The sequence below is a fragment of the Anas platyrhynchos genome, chromosome 1 (assembly GCF_047663525.1).
Source record: "Anas platyrhynchos isolate ZD024472 breed Pekin duck chromosome 1, IASCAAS_PekinDuck_T2T, whole genome shotgun sequence".
NCBI classification, from domain to species: domain Eukaryota; kingdom Metazoa; phylum Chordata; class Aves; order Anseriformes; family Anatidae; genus Anas; species Anas platyrhynchos.
In genome coordinates this window covers 56455980-56475459 of record NC_092587.1, presented here as the reverse complement: position 1 = coordinate 56475459, position 19480 = coordinate 56455980, and the positions used below count along the sequence as shown (strand labels likewise).

The 19480-nt window shown below is 46.1% G+C and overlaps 1 protein-coding gene and 1 long non-coding RNA gene across 2 annotated transcripts in view; one reads left to right on the top strand and one right to left on the bottom strand.

Moving 5' to 3' along the window:
• The window catches only part of SYN3 (synapsin III), a 189523-nt gene that overhangs the window by 8282 nt on the left and 161761 nt on the right, over nucleotides 1-19480 (bottom strand). The window contains exons 8-10 of the mRNA XM_013092067.5: nucleotides 12847-12989; nucleotides 8860-8934; nucleotides 5331-5433 (exon numbers count right to left, since the gene is read on the bottom strand). Of these exons, the coding sequence (XP_012947521.1) occupies nucleotides 5331-5433; nucleotides 8860-8934; nucleotides 12847-12989 (321 nt within the window). The remainder of the gene's footprint in view (nucleotides 1-5330; nucleotides 5434-8859; nucleotides 8935-12846; nucleotides 12990-19480) is intronic.
• The window catches only part of LOC119715638 (uncharacterized), a 67424-nt gene continuing 56418 nt past the window's right edge, over nucleotides 8475-19480 (top strand). Inside the window, exon 1 of the long non-coding RNA XR_005262903.2 lies at nucleotides 8475-9189. This is a non-coding gene — a long non-coding RNA (uncharacterized lncRNA). The remainder of the gene's footprint in view (nucleotides 9190-19480) is intronic.

Sequence of the window (19480 nt, the reverse complement as noted above, 5' to 3'; positions counted from 1 at the left end):
TTATCAACACGTCTAGTCCTAAGTCTCTTCCATGCTGAAACATGCTAGGGTGTGATTTCTCTTATTTTTATTTTTTATTTTTTGGAAATGGCATGTGCTTCCTCTGCTCCCCATCTTCCATTTACAACTTGGAAGCCAACCCAAGGCTTCTGGTGGCTGAAGGTTTTCTACATCAAGCAAACACAAACTTGCTCCTGAGGGGATGCCTCTTGTGGATGAGGTCTCTCTGGCATTGTGCTACAACATTTTGGGATGACACTGCAGCAGAAAGGGACACAGGCAGACACAGGAGGATGGAAACAAAATGTACTGAAGTCTGAGGAGATGAAAGCAACAGGGACTGGAGGAAACCAGGAAACATTTGGGATTAATCAACACAGAGCACTGCACCCTGAGAAGGGAAATAAACACCAGAAATGCATAATGAATAGGATGTCACCAAAACAACAGCACCCAGTGCAGAAAAGTAAACTTATTCCCTGCTTGTCTTCTTGATATTAACTGTAATATGACTGCTGTCCAGCATGTACCACAACTGCTGGAGAAAGTTGGGAAGCAAGACTGTGGAGATGGGGGAAGGAGAGCTGTCAAAGGGTCTTTGAGGTAAGAAATGTTCTGGCAACAACAATAATAAGGATAGCGTAGCAGATCCTCAGCTGTGTAGCAGCTCTAAACGTCATTTTCAGCAGTTCATCATAAATCAAGTGCTTCACAAACAGCAGAATCCCACAGGAAGAACTGTGCTATGATGGAGTTAAGATTCAGCTGGAGTAAATACAACTGTACTAAAATAACAAGAAGAGTTGGAAAAGTTTATTTTATTTTGCTTTGATTTTTAATCCAAACATTGAAAACCCTGGAAATGCTGAGTTAAAGATTGTATTGCTCAAGAAAGGCACTGACTCACGCTCAGATAACAATTGGAATTGCACTCCACCCTGGCCAGGCGATCAGGGGCATTGAGTCCACTATTTGAGTGAAATGGAAAGTTTCATGTATTTTATTTAGAGGTAGAGGAAATCAGTGAGGTGAAGTCAATAAGTGTTTGTATTCTAGTCTGTTCTTGTGGAGAGGGTGGCAGGGAACGGCCAATTCCCCTCCGTGTCTCATACACAGGGGCTCCCGGGGGCCCTCTGGCAGCTTCCTTCACAAGTCGCCCTCCATTAACCCCCCCTTAAAACCATTCCCACTTCATCTGGCAATTCCAGTTCGTGTGTGAGGAAAAGAGGTCTCGGCTCCCTGCAATGCACCGTGCGAGGGACGTGTCCGGCCACTAGATGATGCCGTTACCCTGCTGACAGGCCCAGCCTCGCTCGGCGGCTCCCTGACCCTCCCTGGGATACAGCTCAGTTCAAAACACGCAAATCAGATAAAAACCCTCGCTTCCCCACCTTAAGAACTGCTTTTCCCTGTTTCTGTGGCAGCAGTGGCTGGAGCAGAAGGGGAAGGGGTTGCCCAGGGAGGTGGTGGGGTCACCGTCCCTGGGGGTGTTTAAGGCAAGGTTGGACGTGGTGCTTGGGGACATGGGTTAGTGGGTGACATTGGTGGTAGGGGGATGGCTGGACCAGATGATCTTGAAGGCCTTTTCCAACCCTAACGATTCTATGAAGATGATGCTGTTGAATAAAACAGAGGCTCCAGGGGGAACGAACCCTGGAGCAGGTCTTGCCTGAGGCAGTGAAGACACACCAGGGATCAGTTCTGTGTAGGGCCTGGCAGGGGTGTGAGCTTCGGGAGACCACCAGTATGGGACCAGGCAATCACACGCGTAAGGGAAAGCCTTTGAAAATGGTGGAGATTTCAGTGAGGAAAGTGACACAGCCGGTTGCCACTGAAGCAGGAAGGAGCACAAGATGACACCTTGCAAAGGCGAATTGCTCTGCAGCTGGGCAGCCACGAATGCTAGCGCTGGAAGGAATACAGGAATCACCGACAGACTGCACTCATCCCTTCCCGAGGAGATCACAGACCAGCCATGTGAGACAAGAGGACGTCGGCACATGTGGACCCGGCCTTTGTAGTGGCCCAAGGTCAGTAGCTGCTCCTGAGGCAGCTGCTGTCGCCTGATAAGGTGTATGGGGGGAGCGGAAGGCGGCAGGGCAAAGAAGAGACTCTGGAAACCCCCCTGCGCTGATCTGACGCGGAGGCCTGAAGGCCGGGCTTGTTATTCCGTGCTCTGGTGCACAGGAGTGGGGTGTTAGGTGATTTTTAGGGAAGGAAGGAAGGACACAGATGATTAGACATATCTGAAGGACTGATAAGGCAGTGGTGAGGGGATGGGCAGGGCTCCTTGCGGGGCAGCAGGGAGTGTGTCTAGTTAACACGGCTTGGCTATGTGGCAGGTGGGGCTTAGTTGATCCAGGAGGAAGAATAAAACAAAAGGATTATTTTACTTGCTCCCCACCTACTCTGTATTTATCAGTATAGAAGAGGTGTGTCAAAGGGCTACATTATGAAAAAAAAGGGCCAAAGGAGAGATTATTAAACCATACACACTGCTGAGCTCTTTTGAGAGTCTGGCTGCTAACAGCAGTACCTAACTTGTGCTATTTTGAGGACCTGGCCTTCTGAATATTCATTCTGAATATTCTTTTGAAGTGGCAAAGTCCTTTAAAGCAGAGAAAAAAGAAGAACCAGCATTTGCCATCAAATTCACAGCTGTTTTAATAGTATGAAAGCAGTAGATTTTAGCTTTGAATATGAGCCATGAACATGGTGCTTAATGTGCTAGTGCTTTGAGGGGCAGAAAGGTAGTAGGTCCTGTTATCTGCTATGGGAAAAGAAGGTGAAGTTCACATGGCAGCAAACACCATGAGTGAAAGATTGTTCTTGTCCTGTGCTGATAACTCATCTTTTTCAATCTGATTTTGTTTGCAACAAACCACTGTGCTAAATCGCAGTTCATAGAACTGCCCATCACTGCTTCTGCAATTCTCTCCTAGAGAACTGCTTTGCACTGTGAAAATTAATTACTGCCTGCAATTGCATTGTGCAGATTTCTTATTTATTCAGTCCATTTAGGTGTGCTTTCTTGTAAAATGTCACAGCTTACTGTTCCTTCTCACCAAGAAAAATACAACTGTCGCACAGTCAAAAACTTTTTTTTCCCTAGTATCAAAAGAGAAAAGCAAAATAAAGGATCAGTTTCAGACCAAGAAAAGTACCCCAGGAAGTAGGCTGGAGGCAATTAATTACTTGTCAACATCTCTCTTCAATCTGCATAAAGTAGAAAAGGTGCCTGTTTGGCTTTGTTCTGCTCTTTGTATTGCATTACTCTATTACTTTCCTGACAGTGTCCATCAGCCTGGCATCTGAATGCCTGCTTGATGTTGGTACACCAGACCTACTCAATTAGGTTCTCTGCTGGCATAATTCAGCATGACCTATCTGAGGCTGATGTGTTTCTTCTGATTTGTATCACATTAGATCCGTTGTTTTTTACCTTGGAGAGAGAGGGGGTATTGGTGTGCATTTCCCTCTGCATGCAGCCTGGCGAGGGCTGTTAGCATACGGCCACCCTTTTCATGCAGTCACTCAGACAGAGGCAGATGTAAAAAAAAACGGTATATCCTGACAGAGGCATATAATCCTTAAACAGAGAATTACCCATGTGTGCACGTACATGGGCTTATGTGCAAGAATAGATGCAGGGATATGAAAACCACATCTCACATCTGACCATGTATGGACACACTCCAAACATCCTTACTCTAGCAAGACTGCTTTCTCGCTCTTCCTTTCTCAGCTACATGTGCACAGAGACATAAAAATGCACAGCAGGGAGGCAGCCTGCTCTAGGGGATGCTCCTCTAGGTGCCGATGAATTGCGTTCAGGAGCAGACCCATCAGCCATGGGCCCATCACTGCAGAAAAGACAGAGGCTCCCCAGTGTTTTGTTGCTCGCAACATGCTTGGATCGCATGGCCTTTAACAGGTCACCGCTCCCCTGGGAATGGATACATAATGCTGGAATGTGCAGTCACTGGAGGGCTCATGTGGTTCTCATCAGCATCCCAACCTCATCAGTGGGTGGGACTGCGCTCCCACACATAGCTTTCTAGTGTGTCAGCACCCTGCATGAAGCCGTAGGCTGGCTCTGCTCATCTTCCTCGGCTGGCCTGTGTTGGTGGAGTTTACAGCAGGTCAGATGCTGTGCCTCCTTGAATCACATAGTGACAGAGATGCTTGCTTACTTGCCAGATTTTTTTCTCCCCCAGAGTGTCTCTTAAGTTTCCACTTTGATTTTCTGGCCAGCTTTTCCTTCTCTGCCCCGCTCGGGTGACCTGAGTGTGCTATCCACCACGTTCCCACTTCTGCCTCCTGGTCTGGTGAGGAACGTGCATAACCTTAACTCTCAGAGCCACAGGTTATCCTGTTAGTGGGGCTCTGAGCACAGAAGTCTGTAGCCCACACTGCCTGGAGTAGCTCTGTACTGGTCTGTCCTGCTGATCTGCTATTATAGCGAAAGCTGTCCAGGCAAAAATTTTAGCAAATTCACCTTTTTTAAAAAAAAATAAAATTAAATTGTTTCTGCTGTTTATGGGCCTTTTTGCTACACTCTTGCCATTTATTCTACCCTCTTAAATAAGGTGTGGCTAGGAGTTTTGTTACTGGTGTTCCCTTTTAAAGTGATTAGAGAAAGACATGTTCATTTAGAAACTGAGACTTTTAGGGCACTGAATCACCTGCTGGACGTGACTATTTTTCTGTCTGAATGGGTAATGGGGGGGCATGAATACGATCAATATGCTAACATCCTGTGGCACCTGAATTCGGGTTGGGCTGAATCTGGGTCTGTTTATTCATGATTCTGCCAATCTCTCCTCGCAGCTCTGAGAGGTGTGCTGCCTTTGCAGGTGCTCAGCCTAGGACGAAAGGTACTGGGGCAGTGGTGCAATGAGACATGCCAAACTTTGGATGCTGCCATCGACACCTGCAGGCTGCTATGTGCTCGTTAAGAAGGTAGAATCACATCTGTCCCATGGTGGTAAATTGCCACACTATGGGGTCTCATCAGCTGGAAAACACGGGTGGCCAAGCAGTGTGTGGCTCTCCCATTTCTTTTCACAGTACACACTGAGAAATGAGGGCACTATAAATCTGATCCCCTGCTGTATGTCTGTCAGTTTACCTGTGACTCTGAACAAGTCCCTTGCATATCAGTGGGCCACAGCTTTGAGAAAATAGACGGACATTCAGGAGCAGTGACTGCTGGAGCATGCACACAGGAGTAAGAGAGCACATGGGTGCGTATGAACTCTGAGGGAACGTGTGTGCATGCAGACACACTTCCTGAAGGAGACTTGCCTTCAGGTTCCCCATGCTCTCACCTCAATGATATAGTCTTTTCCATCTTTGCTGTGGACAGCTTTGACAGCACAAATATCGAGACCTCCAAACATTTCCGCGCAGGCGTCCGCCCAGAGTCTGTACCTGCAGAAACCAGAGCATGGCCTACGATTAAGTGTCTTGGGTATTACACCAACAGTCACCCATCCTGCTGCTCAGAGGAGCACAAAGAGATTCTGAAGGCATACTTGGTATACTTTACATACTTTGCCCCTCTTGCACAGGAGATGGACCGGAAAAACAAGCAAACAAACAAAAAAAATCACCAAAAGAGAGAATCTTGCCTGGAGTTTCTCTTTAGTGCAGATTGTTTCAATCCTGCCCTCAAAGCCACCTTAAAATGTTTCTTTCCCTCCTTGGTATTTACATCAGATCTCCAGTCCCTTGTCATTTAGCCAAGCTATAAATATTTAGCTCATTTAATCTCCCAGAAGAGTTGGCCCCTTAGCGTTTGTATTGGCTTTGCCTGAAAGCCCTCCATTATGCAGGCAGCTTTTCTCCTGATAAGATGTCCAGGATATTGGGGCTGCAATAAGACGGGAAAGCGAGTGCAGAATTTAGCAGGGTGTAGCCACCCCCTCCCTGATCTGTGACCTAGCGCCTCCTGCTTTTGACAATTCACTCTTTCAGTGCCATCCTTTTACAGCCTCCTCCCTTTGATCCCTTGGGCGTTGCTCCTAGCCAGGAGGTCCCATCACAGGGACCAGGCACCACTGGTCAGTGGAAGAGATACAGGCTACCAGCCCTTTTTTCTGTCCCCGAACGGGACCACCAGCTGGTATGAGCAGGGGCCAGGTCTGACAGGTGTCCCCTTAGCTGTCCTGGTGTCAGAGGAGGAGGGAGAATGACAAGGGGCCTGTTATGAGGGGGCCGCATCCCCCCCCTGTGGAAATGAGGAGGGAACGAGGCGGCCTGGTTTTATTTCCTGTGCAGCTGCTCTGCAGTCCCGGCCGTTTCAATAAGAATAATAATCTCAGAGCAGCAGATCTGTAAGCAGGACTGTGACAAGATGCGGGGAGGGAGGGAAGGCCACAGTCTTTTGAAAACACTGACATTTTGCAGACCCTGCAGGGACTGGGAAAAGAGCTGTTCTGGCCAAAGAACAAGTTTACATCCTTGAAGCCAGCCAGAGTCCCTGTAGCTTGACAATATAATGATCAACTTGTGCGAACACAATGTTTGCAGGAAAATGGCTCCTAATGAGGAGACCAAGCACGTTCACCCCAGCCCCTGTGAGGAAGGGAGAGCCTAGCACAAGGAGAACTGCGGACCCTGTGAGCCAGGCAGGGTGCCCTGCAAGCTGCCCTCATGCACTGCTGTGCTCCTACACTCAGCACCATCACAGATCTCCCTAAGGGACATCTCTAGGTGTCTGGGTTCGACAGGCAGCCTCAGGGAATTGCTGCCCATGCCAGAGTCCCTGATAGCTACCTGGCCCTAAGTGAGCACTGGGAGGCATCAGGGCTGCTCTAGTGGAATAGCAGTGCTATGGGGCTGAGGAGCATATTTATGCATGTGCATCAGGGTAGTTTTTTCTACCTTTATCATTTGCAGATTTTTACTGTCATTTTGCTTATTATTATTTGGATGACAATTTTTTTGGGCTACTGTTCAGTACAGCAGGTATTTCAGATGACTTCTACTCAGCAAAATGTTTCAGCACACTCCTGTCTTGTTGCATACACTGATGACTCACAGATTTCAAGGGTTTTTGCTGCATTTGTGGCTAGACAGGGCTAGTGCAGTGAATGGGGGAACTACCTCTGTAAACTGAACCTTCAAAATTCAGCTCAGTAGGTTAGCAGGAATCTGGGCTTTAATCCTGCAACACTGCAGTTAGGGAATCTCTACCCTTCTCTCTGGCTGCAGCTGTGTTGTAAAACAACCAAGATACGTAATAATGTCCTGTTTCCATAGTCATATTAGCATCTTTCAGAGTCACCTACAGCATCAGATTAGGTGCTTGGCTTGGTTTCCTCATCTCACAGAACAAAAGGTGCAGAAGGGACCTTATATGATCACCTGCACAACTCATGTACCCAAAAGAGGAGGCATTTCTCTAATCTAGTCTGAAAGAGGACACAAATTCCCCTTCCCCTCCAGGCAATCCATTTCTGTTCTGTGTTATCCTTACTGTTCAGAAATATTTCCTATGCCCAAATGAACCTTTTCTACTATAGTTTAAGCCTATTACTTCTTACAGGTTTGTATAGCAGTATAAAGTGTGGGTAATGCCCTATTAGCAGCCTTTCATATATGTGAAGACTTTGCACTCTAAATGTTTTCATCTTTGGGATGCAGCAGTGTTCAGCTTGTGGACAACTTCTTCCAGCTCTGGGAAAGCTAATGAAGGAAAGTGAACCTCTGCACTGCAGACATACATTCATTATGCATGAGTGCACACCTCTACTGAAAAAAAAACAACAGTGGTCCGCAACTGGAAAAGGTAAAAAACTTCATAAGCAATTGTTGCATATTTTTCTTATAGGCTCTCTTTTCTCCTCTGAGCATTTCCTTTATTATCCTGTGACCTCTTTAACTCAACTGCTATATTTCTTCAAATGTGGTGCCCAAACCTGGACAGAGTTAGAATTAACTATGATACTAAGATCATTGGGAACCGGAGATATAGTCTGAAAAAAATATTAGATTCACTAGAGATGAGTGAGTACACATGTACTATTAATTCTACAGAATTAATTTCTATTTTATATTTAGTCATAATTTTAGACATATATTTATTATATTTCTATTTTATATATATTCATATAATTAATTATATTTAATTTTATATTCATAGATTCTATAAATCTATGAATAATCTACTTAAAAAACAGATAGCAGTTCTGTAGAAAAAGGGTTGGATTATGCAGCAAAACCAAAGTTACCATGAGTCAACAATATCACAAAGTTGTAATATTAGCAAATATCACAGTGATTTGAATATATGGAATTACCATCTGCAAAGTTTAGTGTGAAAGATGCACGAGGCAGCTCCTTCTCCCCTGTTCAGCCGTGAGACCTTAGCTACAACAGTGTCTACTTTGGAAGACTAGAGCTTTCAACACTTCAGCTGACAGATTTTTCTCTCTGTTGAGCAGCAGGAAAACACTTTTTCTCTGTGTGCCTCTCATTAGTAATGTACTTAGAATAACTTCTTGTTTCTTCTTATTTTGCACTGTGACCTTTCTGATTTTATCCCTACATGTTTGTGCTTGTGTGCTTGACCTTAGTATGCTGGTCTTTTTTCCTGTGGCTAAATTCACCAAAGATCTAATGATTTAGCAATGTTGCTCCCTAGCTGTACTTCCAGTCTGTTCTCCAAAACAGGACAGTTTGCCTTTGTGCCCTTAGTATTTTTTTAAGGAAATATTTGGTCTTTTAAACTCCTTTATCCGGCCTCCCGAGAGACCTTGCTTACGAGTTCTATCAATGAACTGAAGTCTAAAATACAATTCCTCCCTTCTAACCCAAGAATAGCTAGTACTGTCTTGAAACCCTCTTCCTTACCTCTCTGTCATTGCAATCTGTTCCAGCATTGCAGAACCTGTGTTTGCCTTCCAGTTTCCAGAGATAGACGTCCTCCTAGGAAAACAAACCAAAAACATAACCATGAACATGAAAATACATCCCTGCCCCATCCTCCCTCATACTGTACTCCTCATTCTTGACTCAGTGCTTGTACAGGAGGGGATGAGGTGAGGTACTTCCTCATAGAAATCTTTCCAAATCCTGCCTCAACAACACTCCATACAGGATATGTTGTTCGAACTCATGAAAGGCTGAGTGAGGAGTTAGGCAGGGAAACCTCCAAGGAATCTTGAGTACACATCCAGCTCTGTGAGTACTTTCTTTCTTTATATATCTGGCCTAGGAGAGCTGAAATGTTGGTAGAAGGTCTCTGGGATAATCACCCTTGTGTTCAGCAATCGTAGCATCCTCCGTCTGTGGCAGAGCAACACTCTGTGCAAACATCTGACTAAGCAGTTCCACAAATGTCAGTTATAGCACTCAGGTCTCCCTAACTTTGACTTCAGTTGCACGGGTATCTTAGGAAATATGCTTATATCCTCTTTTCCACTGGATTTTCATTGATCTTACTGTGGCTTACTATGTTTGGACTTGGAGAATTTACCATTGCAAAATGGTTTGAGTCTCATTAGCTGCAACTGATGATTAATTTCCCCAGAATGGTACTGTTGCTGGCAGATCTTGAGTTTCACCATCATCCAGTAAGGGATGAAAAATTTCCTTTCCTTGACCCTAGGCATGGGGCAGACTTTGGACAGCTTGCTTTGACAACACTGTCCAGATAATCCTGGCACAGTGTACAACCTAAGAAAAGTCAGCAAGCTGACAGCATACATCCAGGGAGAATCTCTACATTGAAAGATATTTAGGCAGAGATTTAGGAGGGGAGTATGATCAAGCATTTTCAACAGGAGGTTTTGGAACCCTCCCTACCACCTCCTTTTATTCTGGTGAACGACAGCCTGGTGTCCTTTTCCTGATTTCTCTTCTTAAGTGGTATGCATAGTTGCTGTGAAATTTAAATAGTCTTTGTAACCCATATTTAAAGGTGTGGGAGGAGGGCCAAAGGAGCCTAATTACTGTTATGAATAATTGTGTTTTCATATAGTTGACTCTTGCCTTTTGTTACTTTCACCCAACATCCACCTTCCTGCCCTACTTTCTAAGCAAAAGTATGGATCCCTCCTTGAGGTTTGGTTGTTGTGAATCCTTGATACCCTGTAAGGACAGTGTTCAAATCTCTTTTTCTTTTGATATGTGATTCTTGGGATTACGTTTTTCAGTTCTATAATGGGAAGACCAATGCTTTATTATCATATAGATGCCACCATAGTGGCAGGTGGCACCTAGAATGCCATTAGCACTGATGAGAACTCCTGGAGTCTGAATAGTAACAAGATGATTAAATATCAGTGTTCAGAAAATGTACCTGGCATACCAAATGCAAGCAGTTGAGCCATCCGTGAGTAAACCAAACCACAGCTATACAGTTTGACAAAGAAATTCAAAGTCTTAACTGGAAATGAACCCCGTACTCTGACTTGAGAAGGAGGAATGTGGGGGTGTATAAATTCTCCCACAATTTCTTCAGCCACATGAGTAGTATTCATGTTTTCTCCTCACCAGTAGTACAATGTCGGTCCAATATATTTGGTGGAATTTTAGGCATGTATCACATGCTACTTATCTGCTGTTTTGTAACTGGCCCAAGGCATGGGCTAAGTAGGTGTTTGTTAGTAGTGTAAATCTGGAGTCACTGCACTGAAGTCAATGGGAAACTGAACTCAAGCCTTGGGTCATGGGCTGGAAGGAAGTGCATTGAACATCTGGGGCGGAGAGGAATGTGAGTCACCCTGCAGCATCCTCCCTCGGGCAGATGCGTGCTAAGTAAACATATTCTGCAGAAATGTTGATATACAGCCTGTTCTCAGAAGGAAGGGTTTTTTTAAAGCCTATATGTGTGGGTGAAGGTATAGAAATCCTGGGTAGATTCCATGGCTCACAGATCAAAGCAATTCACTTAGACTGACGCATGCTGTAATTGCTTTAAGGCTGCGATTTGCTAGCATGACTAATGAATTTGAGTCTTCTATGTGAGACACCAATATTTCAGTGCTTCTACCTCTGCCCTCTGACATAATAGGAACTCATGATATCATAGAAAGAACCTTCTCTTCTGTCTGACACTGGTACAGAAGGGGCAGCCCACAATCAAACTGGCTACGCCGATCCCCAGGCTCACTTCCACAAACGGATCTCTCAACATAAGTAAATACTCTGGGTTAGCAAGTCACTTGGTGAATTTTGCTGTTTGCTTTCTTTGCTAATAAGCTTAATTTCTCATTAAGGTGTTTCCCGTTCATGGCTGTTTTTTTTTTTTTTTTTTTTTTTTTTTTTTTTTTTTTTGTGTGTGTGAAAACGTATTTCATTTAGCAAACAATTGTTTGCACAGCTATATTCCCAAATGGGATTAGCTCTTAGTGTGACTGCTTTCTTTTCTCAATCATCTGGTATTATTTCTGATCCCTGTCTGGATGAGAGTGTGGTGAGTGCGAATAATAAACAGGGAGAGGATATGATCAGCCTAACTGGGCCTTTGTTTCACGTAGAGGCAGTGTGGGAGCAGGCTCTGGAGCCAAGGCTGGGTAGGTTGGCAGGAACAGGGAATTTTAATGGACACTTTAAACCTTCCTTCCTTTGGCCAGTTTGAGTTGTTGTTGACCCGATCAGGTTTAAAACAATTTTTCTCTCATTGGGTTCACATGAAGCAGCTGAGTGTTCCAAAAGTCCTTCCCATGAAGAATGCAGCTCAGTCATTATCTAGTTTACTTAAATACCTCTGTGTCAGGAATCCGGCCAGGCAACTAGAACCGAAAAATATGTGATCAGGTCCATTTGATTATCTTATGTAACGATGTTTGTGCCAGAGCTAGATGGCCTGGGGGTTGGTAAGCATGGATCCAAAACTCACGGTGTTGCAGGTCTTAGGTAACATGTGAGATGTTATCTGGTGACCTGAAGAATGTGCTGCCAGGGCTGGCCACTTGTCCAGCATTTTGTGGCTGCATAAGGAGTGGTGTTCCTGGAGAAGCTGTGCTATTTGGCTTAGCTTTGTCTACTGGTTTGCAGTAAGCAGAAACAGGTGTTTTATTGAGCCGTGTGGTTACATCCTTAATTGAGCTTGACGACTACTGAAGTTTGGCTGAGCACTGTTTTGTATTTTTAAACACCCCAGTGCTGAGGGTTGCCCTTGTCCCGCCTCTCTCACTCCCTTGCAGAGCAGGGAGGAGCACTGGGCCACCTGCAGAAATACCCCTCCTATGTATGCTCCAGGGAGCAATCATGCAAAATGCTCCTGGAAACCCTGTATGGTGGCCAAGTGAGGCCACCTGTGCATGGTGCTGCATGCTCCTCGTGCCCTTGTGTAAGGACAGTGCCATGATTTCTGTCTGGGGAGAAGACAGGGTGTTGCTGTGGCTTGGACACTGTAGGACTCCATGAGTTACAACCACCTCTTCCAAACTTCTCAGCTCCCTGAGGCTGTTGGGACACCCCTCCTTTTTATTGCCCCCACTGGTGGGGAGGGTGGTGGGCTCAGTTTCCTCAGGAGGGCACTGAGAGCCGGAGGATTTTGCTAAACTGCTGGGTAGGATGAGCCCTGTCACAAGGGGAGGTGGAGGTGGTAGGTGACAGCACAGCATGGTTTTACAGTGGGAACTAACTGAAGCTCAGCAACAGGTAGAGGGAGATTTATCTTCCAAAACAACGAGCTGATGGTGAGTAATGAGGGTGATCAGTGGAAGCGGGATCTGGGTTCAGAGGTGGGAGATGAACAGTAGGGCTATTTTTCAAGGGAATTAAGACAGCCTCCTACTCTGCGCAGAGCAGACACTGAATGAATTGCACTCACAGCAATGTTTCCCCCACCCCTGCCCACGTCTCACCCTGGCATAGCCACGCACTCACATGTAAGCCTTGTAATTGTTGCCAATTTTCTGGATTCGGATGTCATACTTGGAGTCGATGAATGGCTCGGAGGTGGCGTAGGTTCTTGCCATGGCTACGATGCTCGCCATGTCCCGGAAATCATGCTGGTTCTCAACCTTGACCTTGATTGCCAAAAATACAGCAAAAACAAGACAAGTGCAAAAAGAACAGGAATACTTTGTGAGTGGAAGTCATTTCCGTGACTGTGTCACACAATGTCTGTTAAAAAACGCAGAGCTGAGAACAGAGCAGGGATTGCGTGAGAGAGAAATTCCCCAACGAACCTAGCCCAGAGCAAATGAACCCCTTTCTCCTTCCTCATGCACAAGCCCTGGCAAACCTGGCACCATGCAGGCAGCTAGAACTTCGACCAGATGGCTCTTGCTAACGCTCATTGCTTTTATGATGCTTCAAAAAAATATTTCATCTCTTAAGGGGCATTACTTCATTCAAACTTTGAAACTGCTATTTCCCATGTCGGGACGGATGAAAACAGAGCATTTTGGGTGGCCGGGAAATCAACAAGCGAACTGGTCGCCTGCCACTTCTAGGCTTCCGTTCCCTGGCATTTCACATTGCCCCCATCCAGATTGTCCTTGAGGAGAAGTTCAGGTCTCCTGGAGGGAAACAGGCTCTGAAGGAAGAGGCTGTCTCTGGGGGAGCCCAGGATTTTTGGGGGATCGGTATGAGGAGGATGCCATGGTGCGTGCGTGGGACAGCTGGTTGGGCGTTGGACTTGAGTCACACTTGGAGATGAGGGCGATAACCTACGAACTGGAGAACTTTCTGAGAAGCCCGCTTTTCACAGATTTGGGTTCATTTATGAGAAATGCTTTGAACCCTATCCAAAAAAAAAAAAAAAAAAAAAAGGAAAGAAGGAAAGAAAGAAGGAAGGACCTAAACAGTAGAAGCTCTAATAATATGATTAAACCTCTATGAAAGCTAATTGGAGGGAAATGGTGAACAAGCTGGTAATGAGAACATGATGAACAACATCACCTCATCTGGTACCATCAACCACAGCATTTAGTCTACTGGCAAAATCTGCTTGGTACATAAGGAACCACTGATGTTCCTCAGAAAGGGATGGACGCAGGAAGGGCGGGTTGATTGGCAGAAAAAAGACCAGCGCTCTGTAAAGGGTGAACAAGTGAGTGCCTTTCTTTACGCATTACCTATTCTTTGTAGTTTGGTAACATCTCGAGATCACAGCTGGGGATGGCAGCCCCGCTTTGTCTGCTCGCCTGTAGCAGCCAGACGGGCTCTGCCCCAGAAGAGCTCCGTGGTTGTGTCGGTGTGTGTGTGCTGAAGGAGGGAGATGCCAGACTGCGCGGAGCCGGCTGAAGGAAACTGCATGCAGTGGCATTTGGTGTTTCTCTGCGAAGAACAAACACGTGGTTTTACATATCTGCCTGCAGCCATGAGAGGGCAGGAGCCATCTTCACTAGAGAACAGAGGGCAGGTTTGCTGCTAACCTGTTTTACTGTTCAGATGCCTTTGTGTGAGCTTCAGCCACAGCAGAAGCCAAGGACTCAGCCACAGCCTGGTGCAGAGAAGCTCTTGAGAACTGCACAGGTTGTGGGAAAGGTGAAAAATGCAGCTATTTTGACCTATAACCATCTCTAGATGCCTGAGTAAAAAGAAAAATGTCTGGTCTCTGCTTCTTCCCTTGCTGAATGTGGAATGCCCTCATCCTCCTCCCTGTGGCTGCGGTGAGGGTTGGGCTCTTACTATTCAGGGCCATCAGAGAAAAGGAGCAGAGGGGGACTCCAGGCATGTGCGTGGGTGGGGAAAAAATAAAAAGAACTAAAAAAGACAAAGGGGAAATGTAAAGGGAACCTCTGTACGTCATGCAGGAGAGCAGCCTTGCTCCTAGCTGTGCCGTTGCTCCCTGTGCCTTATGGGGAGCACCCCAAGCCGGGGGAGCCCCAAACCTGGGCACAGCTCACAAAATCCTGGGGGGAGCAGTGCAGGGTGGGCAGGTACCAGGTGTTTTTGCTGCAGAGATAAGAGCAGCACCGGTGCTGCTGGGTGACATCAAGCTGGAGCGTCCCAGCCTGCGGAGATGATGGCAGGAGGGACTGCAGGGCGTTACGACACAGGCTCCCAGACCCTGCTGGCGATGGGGAAAGACAAAAGCCATTACGTAATGACCTACTTGGAACCAGGACCTCTGTGGGATCTGAAACAAAGTGCTGCTGCGCTTGTGCAACAGATGTCTCTGGGCCCCGGCCGAGGCATTTTTGTTCCCAGCCCGAGAGCGTCAGTCTGGGGGCAGAGGAAGGGATGCCGCTTCCCCTCGCAGACCAGAGTTAGCTCATACTGCTAGAAGGGACTTGGATTCTCTTCTCATAAATGGGTTTCTTCCTCAAAGAAGTGGCATGCTGTAGGAAGGAAGGGTGCTTTCCTTCCTCCTCTCTCCCCGCAGGGACATGAAACACATGTTCTCTCATGGGCCGGAGGATTTTTGGTTGGGTAAGTAGGACGCAATGTAAGAAATGAAGGACACAGCAGCTGACTTCCCCGGTGCTACATCGCTGTGCCATCCTCTGCAAACAGCTTTGCTGTCTTCCTCAGCCCTTGCCACAGCCCTTCCCATGGACTTCTTAGAGAAAGCACCTCGCCAGGTCCCCTTCTGGGAGGCCAAGGCCCTATTTCCCACCAGGCATCAAAATAATCACCACACCAAAGCTGAAATCTGAGCTGCCTCTTGTTAATTGTGAGAGCCAGCCAAATTTGACAAAATAACAACTGTGTCCTGGGTTAATGCTGGCTTAGTCCAGGATACGGTTATTACTTCATAAACAGGAAGCACTCCAGTTACAGTCAAATTAGATTTATTTTCCTGTCTTATCTATCAAGTCCACCATTTTATTAGCTTTCTACTTTTACATTTTTTATAATTCATTTCCTCCTGCCTTGTAACCATTTTACATGTCAATAAAATCTCCATTCTCCTAACAGGAGAGAAAAAAAAAAAGAGAGAACCAAAGGCAGGGTGTATGTGGCATGACACCAGAGGGCATTATTTAAGACAGGACTGTTAAAAATCATTACAGAGCAAACAGTTACCAATTTACCCAATAAGGGATAAATCTGCCTTCTAAAACGGCAGGTTGGCCAAAAAACATGGAAGTGAGAAAAGAAAGAAGTTGGAAAGGAATCAATAGGAAGCTATTTTGTCTCTCTTTTTTTTTTTTTGCATCCTTCTTAGGATAAATGCAGTATCCCATTAGCTGCATAGAGGAGTGCAAACAGCGAGGGCAAATAGAGCCCTTGCCCCGCCGGGCTGTTTGCTTAGCTGTGCTGGCTGTTTGAGCAGCAATAGGCTCATTCTGGGGCCATCAGCTGCTGTTTGCTGTAGAGTTTTAGTGACCTGTTGTGAAGAGCTTGGGCCAGCGTGTTGACAAATGCCTTTTCTGAGCAAGAAAGCTCCTCGGGAGAGTCGCTGCTTCCCTTCTGGCTCTCTTCTCTCATTCAGGTACCAGCAGTGCCCAGCATGCTCCCTGTGGCTGCAGCAGAGGAACCTGGATCCTTGGGGACATGCTCACACAGAGGTGACCAACCCTTTGCTGGTGGCACCTCAGAAGCTGATACTGTGACAATTTCCACCCTCAGCTTTCCCAAGAGGCATTGATCTTACTGCCCCTGAGCAGACTTGGGCAAAAACTTCTGTTTCCTCTGTCTCGTAGTCCCCAAATCCACTGCCTCATATACATGCCACGTCTTCCTGCACACCAGGATCCCAAGGCTGGGTCCTCCTCGCTCATCTCCAGCCTAAGCAGTGCAGGTATTGCCTTGCTGTGCCCTTTTGCTTTCATTAGTTTTGTGGCAACAATAATAATAATAAAAAGTCAGCCAAAGTGGCATAATTACAGTAGTTTGCTAGGGCTGCCCTTGTGTTGCCCTCTCCAAGTGTCATCCAGAGTTAACTCGGCCTCACAGGTTAATCTCACACCACCCGGGAGATGGCTTGCAGAAGCAGTTTCTCTGTCCAAACTGGGTTTAGAGACAGGTTCAGCTGCAAAGTAAATGTCCAAGGCTGAGCCAGGGCTGGGCTTGGCCCTGTGGTGTTTAACTGAGTCTTGGTAGGCTTGTGAAAACACACACTGAGCGCTTTCCTCCAGAGGAGCTGGCTTGGCCACACAGAGCTTGGGATTTTTTGTCCATCTCAAACTGCACTTGGCTTTTCTGAAGTGACTTTGCTATTTGGGGACACTGGGTCTTGAGGAACAGCTCTGCACAGAGGGCTTCCTCAGCCTCTCCTTCCCTCTACCCCAAGTTAAACTCTCCTTCTCAGAAGATACCTGATCCAGTTGACACAGATGTGGTTTAGGCCTAACTGAATGTGGTTAATCCTTTGACCCACCTCAAAATAATAAATATACAACAGAATCCACGCTTCCTGATTATTTTCAGACTGAAGCTCTCCAAATGTTATGCTGTCTTTAATGCATTCAGCTTTATAATCCCTATTAACTTCCCAATGAACAGCTACTCTCAGCCATGGGTCTTGGCAGCTTTGGTCCCCAGTACCCTGGGTCAGTCACCATTTTCTGTGTCCAGCAAAAGGTTCAAGGCTGCTGCGCAAGAAATGAGGATGCTCTTGCTATTTTCAAGATGGGTCAGTGGGAATGCAGTGATTGGGCTGCTCTGTTCTGAATGTTACATGTCAAGTCATTATTTGTCCTCTGTAAATGAAAATATTTGTTTCTTGACAAGCCAAGGCAACCCTTTCCTCTTCCTTTCCTCTTCAGTGCGCTGGGTTTTCAAAGCTCTTACTTTTAGAACATTCTATTTCAAGTCTCAGAGAGAGGGACAAGGTGATGAACTGTCCTTCCTGATAAAAAGCTTGTGGTATTTTTACTTTACATAGTGGCTCTGTTCAGTTTGTGCTATGTTTATACCAGGAAAAAAAAAAAAAAGTCTTTCCCATCCAGTAAAAGAGAAAATAACTCTGACCACATTATTACGAACAACAAGTTTTTCTTCTACAATGTAATAAATTCGTCTGAGCCAGGATTTGTACTGGGGAGGTGTTTCCATAATTGTGGGGCAGGCATGGAGAGGAGGTGACTCTTAAATTGGCCTAATTAGAGAGGTCTAAAAATAAAGCAAGAGTAGCAAAAAACATATATCTATTTATTAAATTTATATAAATATATATATATAGCCACATGCATAGAAACAGTTTTTCCTCTCTTTGCAGATCTGGCAGTTGTTTCTTTCTCATGATCTGATCAGGAAGAGGTGAAGAGACTCTTTGAGTGAATTTGCAGTGCTGGGCTCTGTTCCTAGGGCACTTAAGGGTCATGTTAGCGCACAAATGTCAGATATTAACACACTAAGAGCTTTATTTCTAGCAATGGGCTCTGGCATTATGAGATCTGGAGTCAGGAAGAAGTGTTATTCCTTTCTCACTGTAGCGCTCACCCTGTTCAACAAAGACCCCCCCAACCACATCTGGGGTAAATAGGCTCAAACTGCACAATGCTCAAAAATGTCTTAACCTCTTGTGAATTGCTGCATGAACAACAGTGCAGTGCTTTGTGAGGAAGGACCTCTCCTCTCAGTGTCCTTCTGTGATTTTCATTGAAAAGAAAAGGGTTTTTCTCTGCTGACTCCTCTGTAAAATATTGTCTAAGTAATATTTCTGATATTGCATCTGTATCGATAGGGTATTGGACTAGAAGCACAGAGCACTTGTTATGTCTTCCATTGCCAATGAGCTATGGGGAGACTTCAAAATTTGGCAGGGGGTAATAAGGGTCATGGGAGGGGCTGAGGGGCATATGTCCTGATTTTAGATGAGTAGATTGTCTGGGGCCCCTTTGTCTCTCCTGGTGAAGGCTATTCCTGGTGTCTCTGTTCCAGTCACACAGAATCACAGAATCTCAGAATTGTCTAAGTTGGAAGAGACCTCAAGATCATCGAGTCCAACCTCTGACCTAACACTAACAAGTCCTCCACTAACCCATATCGCTAAGTTCAACATCTAAACGTCTTTTAAAGACCTCCAGGGATGGTGACTCCACCACTATCCTGGGCAGCCCATTCCAATGCCTCACAACCCTCTCAGTAAAAAAGTTCTTCCTCATATCCAACCGAAAACACCCCTGGTGCAAGTTTAGCCCGTTCCCCCTCGTCCTGTCACTAGGAGAATAGACCAACCCCCACCTCTCTACAGCCTCCTTTAATGTACTTATAGAGAGCGATAAGGTCGCCCCTGAGCCGCCTTTCCTCCAGGCTGAACAAGCCCAGCTCCTTCAGCCACTCTTCGTAGGACTTGTTCTCCAGGCCCCTCACCAGCTTCGTCGCCCTTCTCTGGACCCGCTCAAGCACCTCGATGTCCTTCTTGTAGCGAGGGGCCCAAAACTGAACACAGTACTCGAGGTGCGGCCTCACCAGAGCCGAGTACAGGGGGACGATCACCTCCCTAGCCCTGCTGGTCACACTGTTTCTGATACAAGCCAGGATGCCGTTGGCCTTCTTGGCCACCTGAGCACACTGCTGGCTCATATTCAGCCGACTGTCCACCATCACTCCCAGGTCCTTCTCTGCCTGGCAGCTCTCCAACCACTCATCTCCCAGCCTGTAGCTCTGCTTGGGGTTA